This window comes from Protopterus annectens, chromosome 1.part2 (assembly GCF_019279795.1).
Source record: "Protopterus annectens isolate FY-2018-M chromosome 1.part2, PAN1.0, whole genome shotgun sequence".
In the NCBI taxonomy this organism is placed as follows: Eukaryota; Metazoa; Chordata; order Ceratodontiformes; family Protopteridae; genus Protopterus; species Protopterus annectens.
Genome location: NC_056727.1, coordinates 90,811,307 through 90,824,404, shown reverse-complemented (window position 1 = coordinate 90,824,404; position 13,098 = coordinate 90,811,307). Strand labels below are relative to the sequence as shown.

Sequence of the window (13,098 nt, the reverse complement as noted above, 5' to 3'; positions counted from 1 at the left end):
TCTAGCACTGAAAAAACATGTGTGCAGTACCACAATGCTCAATGAAACGGGAAATGATCAGTAAAGCCGATGTGTACTGGAAGCTTTCAGGCTAGCATAACCCCTCTACAAGGTGACTCTCATCTCTGCTGTCTGGCTCCCTGACTGCTGTGCGTCATACTCATTAGAGGTCCTTTGTGACTAGTGCCTATGTACAAAACTTAACTGTCATTAAAAAAAAACCAGCTTGCCTGTGGCTAGCAGTAGCAATCAAAAGTTTTTAATGTTGTGGTAAAATGTTCTGAAAGGCATAGTCATACTCTTGCATATAATATAAAGGGTTATGATCAGGTCTCCAAATGTAATCAATTTGTTATGTGTTCAAGGCATGGATGCTAAGGAATTCACCTTGGAAGTGAAGCTCAAGAGGTGAATTTTGGCATCCATTTCAGGAGCACACAATAAGAGTTACGACTGCTGTGACCAGTGTTAATTCCTTGTAGTGCATGGGGGTTTTGTCTGCTACTAATACTACCTCTGCTACCAGTTTACCAGTTACAGGGGGTGAAAAATGTATAGGCACATAAAATGTTTTACTAAATTTCAAAATACTGTCAAATAGGCAGAAATGAAGTGTCCTTTTGCAGAATGAACTGATTTAAAAGATGTTAGACACTTCATATGCAAGTGTGGCAGAGCAAAGTGTCTAACAGCTTTTAAAGATGTTTTATTTTCTGTCTCATTTATTTGATATCTGGTACTGTCTGTTGTCAATTCCCTGTGTGTGATCTCCTCTTATTAACTAAAGCTTGTTAAGTTCCTTTCTGATGTCAGAAAGGTGTATAGGAAACTTCCCCTTTTCCTGTTTTAGAGCATAATCATTATATAGCCTGTGGTCTCCACTCCAGTGATAAATATTTGAGCACACATTGGGTTTCCCTTTGCATGGCTCAGTTATTTCTGCATCTCACTCAGATGTCTGTTTTTGAAGTTTGCAAGGGTATATAATGACAAAAACCGAGATTAATTAATTTTGAATATGGCTGTTGCTTGCCAAAATCTGTTATACAAATGAATAGTGGATTTTGAAAAATATAGTCATGAAAGTAACAGAATAAATATGTGAACACACATTTCACACTGAGTGTGTTCAGTTACTGAAAAACAATAAACAGTATGGATAAAACAAGCAAGAATATTTAACACTAAAATTTACCACAGCCCTTAGATTTGAGATCTCAGCCGAGAAGGCCAGAAGGCTGATGTGTAGGTTAAGAAGTTCAGGCTTCTTTGTTTTATCCACATACATTTTATTGTTTTTGTGAAGTCTCATTTTTGTTTGTAAACTGTAAATTGAACTCTGTTATATAATGAAGCTGCACAGCTTTATGGCTGTGTTTAATTTAACTGTAAGAATGCTTTAAAATAATACAAAGTATTTTTGATTCAGACCCTTATAGTCTACAAGAAAAAAGAAAACGGACAGCAGCAGTTTTTCAAAAGCTTGTACAAGACTGGAGGCAACCAGGTAAGATGCATTTTTTTATGTACACCTCTAGTAACTTTCCTCTTGCCAAAGTTGAAGATGGACAGGTGACGTGTTTTATTAGGAGGTGAGCACCTTCATTACATTATTTGTGCAGTACTACTGTTATAAGTAATTGTTTAACCTGCACTTAAATCTGTAAACATAATTACTTGACTGTGATTTTCATCACTGTCATTCACAACATGAGCTGCCCTGTTTGAGGAAAAAAGTCAACCTGTCATGCAGGGAGGGGATGATGATGATTAATCATGGAGGAAGCTATTTCTCTGCAAGGAATAAAATTAACAGTTCTCATTTGTGGCAGTACATTCAGAGCAACTAGGGCTATGAAGGCATCATTTAAAAGTAATTTCCCTGATGTTGCTTTGTACAATCTGTCAGCACACTAGACTTACCAAAACAGAAACAAGTAAGAATTGGTTCGTATATGAAATGGAAGAAATTACATTTGAAGATCAGACAGTCATATATGTCAATCTAAATTCAGCCACTGACTTCAACATGTTATGTTATGTTATGGTGAAGAGGGAGTCAAGTAGTAATAGACTTATTGCAAGCCTTTATAGGAAGGATTGTTACAAACTGAGTTTTGTCCATTGCAGCAGTATGCATCCTAACCTTGTGTTTGAGAATGTGGTGAATGGACATGTTAAGGGCCTCTAGGCTACATGATAAAGACCAGGACTTTGAGAAATTTATCATGACCCTGAAGGATGATTTTGTGGATAGTGGGTATAAAGAGACTGAGATAGCTAAGGGTATGTTTGGTGCCCACCAGCTTAGGAAGGGTGTTGGGAGACCTTATTTTATGACCCACACCCAGGACCCACATAGACAAGTTAGAAGGGACAATAGCTTAAGAGACCCTATGACTTTTTCCAGTGACATAAATAAGGTCACTGATATAATTAAAAAGAATTGGCGTATTTTAACTTCTGATTCATCTGTTGAAGCATTAGTTGACACATCATCAAATTTTCTTACAGGAATATGGCAAATTTAAAGAATTTGTTGTGTTATCCAGAGAAGTTGGGCTATGGGCAGTAGGGACAGGGTACCAAAAAAATGTGGCACTTGTAATTTCTGACAGTATATCAGAGAGGGTAATGAGTTTCTTCATCCACAGACAGGGAGGAAATATATGTATTTTTTGAAAACAGCTTTATTGGTTTTTACAAATAAACAAAATAAACAGATTATTTTTCCAATGTTTAACATTTGATCAGTTATATTTGTACAATAATCACTACATAACTACAGTATTTACTAAGACATCCACTTTTACACATTTCAAAAACATATATAAAAATCAAAGTTTCATATTGTGATGGAATCTTTTGTTAACAATTCGTGTAAAATAACCCACATATTGTATGAATATGTTTTTCTAGATGATCTTGACTTAATTGTCAAAAGTTCCAAGTAACAAACGTCTGTAATAACATTTTTAAATTCAGTACAAGACGGAGGGGAATCAGAAATCCAATTTCTGGTTATAATCTTTCTAGCCACTGCTAGGATTGACCATAACAAAGGTATTTTTATTTTTTTTAACACAGTGGTGTATAGTAGTGTTGAGAAGAACCATAGATTTGGTTATAGTGAAGTTGTCTGTGAAAACAGCATGTAATAGGTGATTTACATTTTCCCAGTAGCATTTTAGTTTAGGGCAATCATAAAACATATGAGCCCAATCAGCATTTTTTCTAGTTTGCATCTTCCTGCATAAATTGTCTTTTCTGTTAATTTTGCTCATGATAAATGGTGTGTAAAATGACCTATGCATAAATTTCCATGTGTATAACTCCCATTTGAGAGAGGAAGTTGTTCTACCAGCTGATTCTAATATATTATTTTTATCTTGTTCATTTGGATATTCATTGTTAATGGAAATATAATAATTCCATAATCTTTCAGGGTAACTATATGTTTCATCTCTAATAATCGTATATATGTGATAATTTACCATTAAATGAAGTTTTATGTTGAATATTCAATACTAGATAATTCAGCAACAAAGGTATAGAACTTTTATTTGTAGGGGAGAAATTAAGTCAAACTTAATAAAAAGGAATTGTCTGTATGTTTGAATTTCTAACCAGAGGTTATTATCTAGTTCAGATTCTTGAATCAGATTGTCTGTTGATTTCACTTCATTATTTGACATCATCTTATACCAGTATATTAATTTTTTCTCTTTGAATAATAATATTTTTTTGGAATCTGATGAAGGAACAATTCTTTGTGTGTAAGCCATTAGAAACAATAAGAAATACCATTCTTTATGTACTGGATATGTATATATAAAATTTCTAAAATTATTTATAAGCATTGAAATATATGTAGTTGTATGATGTTCTTCATTCCACATTGCTGCAGTCCTAACTATTGGGTAGTCCGCTGTCCAGTCGGCCCGAATACCAAAGTATATGGCTGACGTCGGTCAGGGCGCATTAGACTGACGTCAGTACATCAGGGTACTAATGCGCATGACCGACGTCATATCCTCAGTCTTTTTTGCCGCATGGTCCGATGCAGAAGCAATTTTGCGAGTGCAGGTTGGCGTTCTGAAAGTTTCTGAAGTCAGAGTTTCAGACCGAATCAAAGTTGGCTAAGTACCCCGTTGGGGAATATTTTGGTTTTTTCTTGCCTCAGTATTTAACCGGATGTCAGAAAAAGTGAATAACTGTATTTCTTGTGGGAAACAGATACCTCATAGGGATTACCATACTTTGTGTATACCTTGTTTAGGGCCTGAGCACGACGTTGTTGGATGCCGCTCTTGTGCTAGATTTAACAAACGCACTATTAAGAGAAGGTTAGACTGTGCCAGGTTAGTGTCTGGGAAGCGTTGTAATTATAAAATGCCGTCGGATGCTCCGGCCCGCTTCGCTAAAAAACGCAAAGATAAAGCAGCAAAGCCTAGGGTGGAGGATCCGACAGTCCCAGACGTCGGTTCTTTGGAAGGCTCAGTGGAGCCGGAGGTTTTGCCAGGTGTCTCTTTGGAGTCTCAGGAAGAGACTTTACTGTTACAGGATGTTTCCTCTCAGGAAGTAGGCCAGGCTGAGGGGGCTTCTCAGGTGGCTGTTCTTCCCTCTCTTCCTAAGGTGGTTAGAGCCTCTCCTTCAGTTTCCAAGGCTTCTTTGAGGGCAGGCCAAGTTTAGCTTCTGTGGGGGTTTCTCCTAGTACTTCAGGATCTTTGCCTAAGAAACATATGCTTAAAATGGCAGAGGATTTGATTACTATGATTAGGGTTCTATGCCCCTCCTGATAAGAGGCCTAGGGTGGAACCTGAGTTTGAGAGTTTTGAGCAATGCTCGAGGCTTCGGAGTCTTCGGCTGAAGACTTGCAGGAGTACCCTCCTTATTCTGATTCTGATGTGGATGATTCTACTCCTTCTGCTTCTCCTCCTGAGGATTTTTCATTTTCAGAGACTCTGCATTCCATGAGGGAGCATTTTAAATGGGAAGGTCAAGATTTCTCTGATTCCAGGAAAAGGCTTAGGGAATTCTTGTTTTACCCCAGCATAGGCCTTTAGCTATACCTCCTGTTTTGAATGTGGTGGAAGATGTGTTTGCAGAGGCTTCCCTGAATCCTGATTCTTTGCCTCCTGCCCCAGTTAAACCGGATAGGTATTATAGGGTGCCTGAAGCTCATAAGTATCTTTTAAGAGTCCTAGGGCAGACCCAGAAACTGTCTCTCAGGGGCCTAAAGGTGTGAAGGCCTCAGTTGTTAAAAATCCTGTCCCTCCTGATAAAGAGGCAAGGGCTTTGGATAGATGGGGAAAGAAAGTGTATACTTCTTCCACTTTAGCCATGAGGGCGTTGAATTGTCAGTTTCACATGTTAAAATATCAGAATTATCTTCTTTCACAGTTGAAATCTAAGGTGGATGCTCTGGCTGAAGGTATTGAGTGTAAAGAGTTGCAGGATTTAGTTCATGTGTCTGAACAGGTAGGTAAACATTCCTTGCAGTGTGGTTTTGATGCTGTGCAGGCCTCCTCCAGGGTGGCTGCCACTGGTTCTGTTCTTCGTAGGCACGCCTGGCTGAGAGATCAGAATTTAGCTGAGCATGTTAAAACAAGGATTTTGGATGCTCCTTTACAGTCTGATGTGTTGTTTGGTTCACCTGTGGAAGCAGTTTTGAAGAAAATGGAGGACAAGGCTAAGTCTATGCAAACTGTTAAAGATTTTTTGCGGGTGCAGCCTCCGAAGTTTAGTAGAAATTGGCCTACTAAGGGATGGACTTATCCTGCTTATGATTCCCAGTCTAGGGGTAGGTCTAGACGTGGTAGGGGCAGAGCTCAGGGTTCTTTTAGGCCTAGGACAGGAGTTCCCTGCTCAGACTTCTGGTGAGGGCAGGGGTCAGTCCTTTCGTAAGCAGACCCAATGACCTACCTTTTCAGCTGCCAGTACATTCTCACCTGGCAGCACCTTTGGGAGGAAGGCTGTCTCTTTTCAAAGAAAATTGGGATTTAATTACCCAAGACAGATGGGTTCTGGATATTATTCACCACGGTTACAGGTTTTATTTCCATACCTTGCCTCCTTTCAAAGGCATGCCAGACATTCCTCCTCTTCAAAGGACAGAGGCTCACAAGCAAATTTCTCTGTTGCTCCAAATAGGGGCCATTCAGTCAGTTCCTGTGCCGGAAAGGGGCCTAGGATTTTATTCTCGCCTGTTCCTAGTACCAAAGAAGGGGAACACGTGGAGACCAATTCTGGATTTATCTATCCTCAACACTTATCTGGACATTCCCAAGTTCAAAATGTTGACGTTACAACAGCTTTTACCTCTGCTGGGCAAAGATCACTGGATGGTAACTTTAGATCTCAAGGAAGCTTACCTTCATGTGCCAATCAGACTAAGTTGCAGGAAGTATCTGCGTTTTCGAGCTGGAAATTCTCATTATCAGTTCTCTGCATTGCCCTTTGGCTTATCTACTGCGCCCAGAGTATTCACAAAGGTTCTGGCTCCAGTGATAGCTTACTTCAGGCTAAAAGGAATCCAAATCTATCCTTACTTGGACGACTGCCTGATTCTGGCTCAAGAAAAAGAAGATCTTCTACAGCATCTGGAATATGTCATAGCAGTGCTAAGATGCCTAGGGTATTCTGTGAACGAAATAAAGTCCAGTCTAGTACCCTCTCAAGACATGTGCTTTCTGGGTGTGAGACTGAATACAGCAGCCCAGATGGCCTTTTTAACCCCGGACAAACAAAAGAATCTTTCCAGTTACTTCCATCATCTATCTCTTCAGTCCGGGCTGACTGCAAGGACAGTCCTTCAAGCCTTAGGGTTCATGGCATCTTGTATTCTGGTGCTTCCCAATGCCAAACTGCATATGAGGAAGCTACAATGGTATCTCAAAAATCTGTGGACACAGCACTGCCAGGATTTGGACACTGTCATTCAAATAATACCTTGCATTCAAAAGGAATTTTTGTGGTGGGCTCAGGAATGTCACCTAAACAAGGGACTCTCTGTGACCCGGCCAGAGGCAAGTCAGATTCTAACGACAGATGCCTCAGATGTTGCTTGGGGAGCTCATCTAAATGGAAAGTGGATACAAGACAAGTGGCCTGCCAGACTACAGCATCTACATATCAACATGAAAGAGATGTTAGCAGTTCAGTTTGCATTAATTGCTTTCAAAGAGTTACTTCTTCCAGGGCAGGTGTTGATTCTAACAGACAACACAACTGTCATGTGGTACATCAACAAACAAGGGGCAACACATTCTTACCCATTGTGCAGGCAAGCAATGATTTTATGGGAGACTGCGCTCACTCTGCAACTAACTCTTCAGGCAAGGTTTCTGCCGGGAGCACAGAACTCCTTAGCAGATGTATTAAGCAGACAAATCATGGATCCCCACGAGTGGAAACTGGATCTTCATGTATTTCAAAAATTGACAGTGTCATGGGGAACTCCAGACATAGATCTGTTCGCTTCTCCACTAAACCACCAGCTGCCAAAGTTTTGCACGAAGGGATTTCATCACACAGCTTGGAAAGTGGATGCTCTTTCTTTCATTTGGAAAAATCTTCATGTGTATGCCTTTCCACCTCTGCCTCTTCTTCCAAAGGTGCTTCTAAAGGTCAGACAAGACAAGCCAAGGATGATTTTAATAGCTCCAGATTGGCCTCGGCAGCACTGGTACCCATTACTGAGGAGTCTGGTAAGGAAGCCTCCATGGCCTTTACCCTTGATTCCACACCTATTGTCTCCGACAAAGGAGGCGGGGCAGTTATCTTCTCTTCAGAAGATTATAACCAGGTAATACTCAGAATTCTTCATCATTCAGGAAACTATGAACATATTTCATTGAATCAGGTCAATATAGGCCATCAACGTATAGATCTCATAATAGAAGAATTTCTCATTGACAACAGGATATCAAATGACACGTATATTTTTGTGAAAGAGGATCATCCAGTTCTAGCCAAAGTGGTTGGTATTCCGAAGTTACATAAATCCATTGACCAACCATCCTTTCGACCGATTGTATCTGGTTCCAGATCAAAAACCTACAGATTAGGGAAACTTATAGACAATTGGGTAAAGAAGGTTTACGACAACATCCCCCACATTATCAAAGACTCGTGGAGGTTCTTGGGTACCATCACCAAAGACTTGTGGGAAACTAATTTGATCTATCTTACAGTGGATGTAGTTGACCTCTTTTCCAGTATCCCTAAGACTGAAGGACTGGAATTTTTTGAAAAGAGTCTGACTAGATACACCGATTTTTCCTGGGAGAAAATCAGCATCATTTGTGACATGATGTCACTGGTGTTAGATCACAACTATATCTCCTTTCAAGGTGAATTTTCAGGCAGACAAAGGGAGTGGCGATGGGAGCATCATGTGCTCCCATCTTTGCGAATTTGGTCATGGCCGAATGGGAATCGGTGTATGTGTTCAACAGCCCTTTCTACAAAGATATCATAACATACATTAGATATTTGGATGACATTTTTATTCTATGGAAGGCCTCTGAGGATAGGTTACTAGAATTTATGGAGTACCTAAACAAGACAGTCGAATTCTTGAAATTCACTTATGAATACAGTTACCATGAAATATCATTTTGGACGTAGCATTGAGTCATAACAATCAAGGGTTCATCTCTAGGGTGCATAGGAAACCCACTTTTCCAATGATTACGTCCATTATAGTAGTAACCATCCCCCATGTATTTCAGAATGTTATAAAAGGCCAATGTGTACGCCAGCAAGAATGTCTTCTAACAAAATAATCTTGGAAAAGGAGCTTAATACCATCAAAGAAATGTTTTTGAGTAGAGCTTACCCTGAAAAGATGGTCTAGGAGGTCATCAGTTATGTGTACAATGAATGGGTAATAAATATCCACCCTATTAGGTGCGTATCAGATGGACAAAAAGTAGGAATTTGTAGTGAAACATCAGGAAGAGTTTGTGTCCTTATGTACACCCGACCACACATATTATAAAGGAAATATTGAAAGGCATTGGTCAACACTTAGAGTATTGGACAAGGTAGAGCTATTGGGTAGTAAACCAAGATGTGTATATAAAACTGCCCCAAATATAATAAGGCTATTAGAAAAGCCGATAATAAGGCAGAAAGATCAAAGCATGGATCACATAAGGGTACAGTTAAATGCGGAACTGCAAACAGTGTAAATACATTAATTCTAACATGACTATTCAACTTAATGATTTGTGTCATACTACTATAAAAAGCAAATGTGGTAACTGTAGAACAAAACATGTGGTCTATCTGGCAGTCTGTAACTATGCAACGCCCATTACATAGGCAAGACAGAGAGACAGCTGAACAGACGCATTTGAACATGCGTACAAAATAGGGAAACAAGATACCAAAATGCATTGTACAGACACATCTTGGATAAAGGTGAGGAACATGGTTTTTGTTTTCCATTGTAGAACAGATAGATGTTCGCCCATTTGGGGGTGACTGGAAAATGAAATTAGCCGCTTAAAGTAAATGGCAAATCCTAACGGATTCCACGAGACCACCTGGTCTCAATGATTTTATAAGTATAAAACCTTTTTAGCTTTAGAGTAAATTTCAACTCTTAGGTTTGTTACTGGGATTTTTAACTTTATCACACAAGTGAAGTGCATATATTTATATATATTATTATTATTATTTTTTATTAGATTTTTTATTAGATAGTTATACGGTTATTTACAGTTACACCAAGAGGTTTTACCCACCGTATATATTACTGCATATATTACTATTGTATATATTATTATATTACATGTGTATTTGAAAGTCACATCTTGATTTAAGGTTGGTTTACTTACAGTGTATTATAGTAAATGTGTAATATGGCTTTAAACTTTTTGGCGGGATTTTAATTAGTTAAACATCAATTAAGGTGATTTAGGATGTGTATAAATACTTTGGGATGATATGTGTTGTTTGTTCTGATGAAGACTGATCACCAGTCGAAAGCGCTTAACCAGTCGTGTGGAATTGTTCAATAAACTATCGTGAGGTTTTACCAGTTGTAAGAGCAGTTTTCCTTTCACTCACCATCTTCAGTTCTTGTGTTGTTGGCTTTCCCAGTTTGTGAACAATTATTATAATTGAGGTGTATTATATTTTTAACATCTTTGGTTAATATTATCCCTAAATATATAATTTGTTCAGAATTTGGTATATATTTACATTTTTTCTCGAGCTTATTTTTATTAAGATATACAGGAACTATCTTTGTTTTGTCATTATTGAATGTTAAACCTGATATTTTTAAAGTTATCCATGGAATTAAATAAGCCATACATAGATGATATATTTCGATATAGAGTAATGAGAACATCATCAGCAAAGAGCTGTATTTTAGATGAGCTATCAGGGCTTATATTGAAGCCTTCAATGTCTTTGTTTGTTCTTATGACATTAGTCCCATGGTTCCATTATTAAAGTGAATAACAAGGGGGAAAGAGGACAACCCTGTTTAGTTACTTTTAAAATTGGGATATTTTGTGAAATATATGTACCAATTTTTATATATGCCTGAATACCTTTATGTAAATGGGTAATTAGATTTACAAAACTGTCTGAGAAATTTTGACATTTTAGTAATGTAAACAAATAGTCCCAATTCACAGAGTCAAAAGCTGAATTTATGTCTAAACTTATTAGAGTAATATCTTTCTTTTTCTTATTTGAGTAATCTGTGAGGGTTAATGTTCTTTTTATATTATCAAATGTATTTCTAGTAATTATAAAGTCCGTTTGAGCTTCATCAAATTTGGAAGAAAATTCTTCAATTTGTTGGCATCGATGTTCATAAACATCTTATAGTCAACATTCAGTAAAGAAATGGGTCTGTAAGAGGACCATTTAGTTGGACCTTTATTAGATTTTATTATGGGTGCAATACATGTATATTTCCATGAAGGAGGACTTATAGACTCATTCTCGGTTATTAAAAAGACCTTTTGTAATAAGGATAGAGCACTCTTAGGTATGATTTTATAGATTTCTGAGATGATCCCATCGTTCCCTGGAGCTTTATTTAATTTAAGTTTGCTAACTTGAATTTGGATATCTGTAAGTGTAATATGTTTGTCTACTAAGTCTATTTGTTGTTTATTAAGATGTTTATTAATGTATTTTTTATAATTTTTTTTATGTTTTCTTTTGATTCCATAACTTCATTTTGATTAATTTTATGAAAGTGCTCCCAGAATTCTTCTAATATGTCTTGTATGTTATAAATATTACTATTTTTTTCTTATTAGAAAAGATCTCCTTAATATGATTGTGCTTACTGAGTCTTTTAGTTTTGTTTTTGAGCTTATTTAAGTATTTGGGACTATTTGAGAAGGACAGAAAATTTGTATTTTTCCAGACTAATCATAGTTTTGTGATTGAGAATTTCTAAGTATTTATTGTTTAATTCAATGATTTTCTCCATTATGTCACTATTTTTATTGTCTTCTTTATGAATAAGTTTGAGAGTATCTAATTTATTCTGCAGCTCCTGTAGATCTTTATCCCAGAAATTTATTTTATTACTATACCATTTTAATATTTTCCTTATATAAGTAAGCTTTCAGGGCATCCCAAATATGTATGACTGGTGTATCTGAAGTGGTATTTAGTTCAATAAATGTTTGTGTTTCACTATTTATAAATAGTGATATAAGCTGGTATTCTTCTGATCTGCACATTGAATGTTGAATTAATAGTTAATTCAAAATGATAGAGGTATAGTCAGATAATGGGCAAGAGATAAATGTAAATATTGTTAAATCATTAGTTAATTGATTAGAAATAAGGACTCTGTCTATTTTGGAATAGGAACCATGTCTGTTAGAAAAGAAAGTGAAGGGTAATGATTTTGTATCTGCTTGGTTATTAATGTCATGAAATGAGTTAAAGTCCTTTAAATATTTGGCCTGTGAAGTTATTTTTCTTTTACCTTAAATGCTAGTTTCATTTTCATCCAAAATACAATTAAAATTGCCTGCTATTATTATATTTCCTTTAGAGACAAGAACTATTTAATTTGGGTGTTGTTTAGCAGTATTAGTTCCTATGCCTGGTATCCAATAAACATTAACCAAGGTGAAGAGTTTTCTGTTTATTTCCACTATAACAGAGCAAACCATTCCTTTATCATCTTGATATGTACTTATTTTTGGAATAGGTAATGTTTTGTTCCATAATATGGCTGCACCCCTGTTTTTCTGTGAGTGTTCTGAACTAGATAAAACAGTATACTTATGTGTGCCCAGTTTAGATATATTTTTTTTGTAAAAGATGTTTCTTGAAAAAAAAAAATAGATTAGATTTGTTTAAATTGAAGTATCTAAATAAGCTTCCTCTTTTACATGGGCTGTTTAAACCATTAATATTAATAGAAATACCTTTCAATTGAACCATTTTAACAGTATAACAGATTTGATGTAATTCTCTTTGATTTTAGGCCTATTAGTATTCTCATTCTCTTTTTCTTTTTTGATTTTCCCTCCATTATATATTGATCTAAGACTTTTATATATGTATAGGGTTATTTTGTGGCTATAGTATACCTTAAATATGTTTATAGTTGAAGACCTGTTTATAATTATTCTAGTGGATGTCTTGACAAAAGATTTATAACAACAATAAGTTAATTGCATAACCTTAAAAACAAAACCCATAGCCCTCCTGAAGTTATAAACTCCCAATTTGAGTGGCATCAACCACTCAAATTAGCCACCCATTCAGTAACAGCAGTAGTTTAGCTCCCCTTCAGTGTATAATGTTGAACTTTACTAATATAATATTTTATTTTCATGTATTATTTTATATGACTGTCTATAATATCATAAAACTCATCAACAAATATGTAATATCAGAGAGTTTGAATATATTAAAGTATTGTATAGAGTCAAATGTTGCATCTCTCTAGTATGTTATATGTTAGTTAATTTCAACTTACTTAAATACGATTTAAATTTCCTTGCTATATTCTTTATATATTTCCTTATATATACAATTCTTATTCTTTATTTATGATTACCAGGATCAAGTATTAAAACAGATGAAACCTAGAAC

The 13,098-nt window shown here is 36.4% G+C and overlaps 1 protein-coding gene across 4 annotated transcripts in view; it reads left to right on the top strand.

The window, feature by feature from the left end:
* LOC122788049 (proto-oncogene c-Rel-like) overlaps positions 1 to 13,098 on the top strand; it is a 2,508,512-nt gene that overhangs the window by 1,948,338 nt on the left and 547,076 nt on the right. For all 4 annotated transcript variants that reach the window (XM_044054974.1, XM_044054987.1, XM_044054981.1 and 1 more), the window contains exon 8: positions 1,430 to 1,507. In XM_044054974.1, the coding sequence (XP_043910909.1) occupies positions 1,430 to 1,507 (78 nt within the window). The remainder of the gene's footprint in view (positions 1 to 1,429; positions 1,508 to 13,098) is intronic.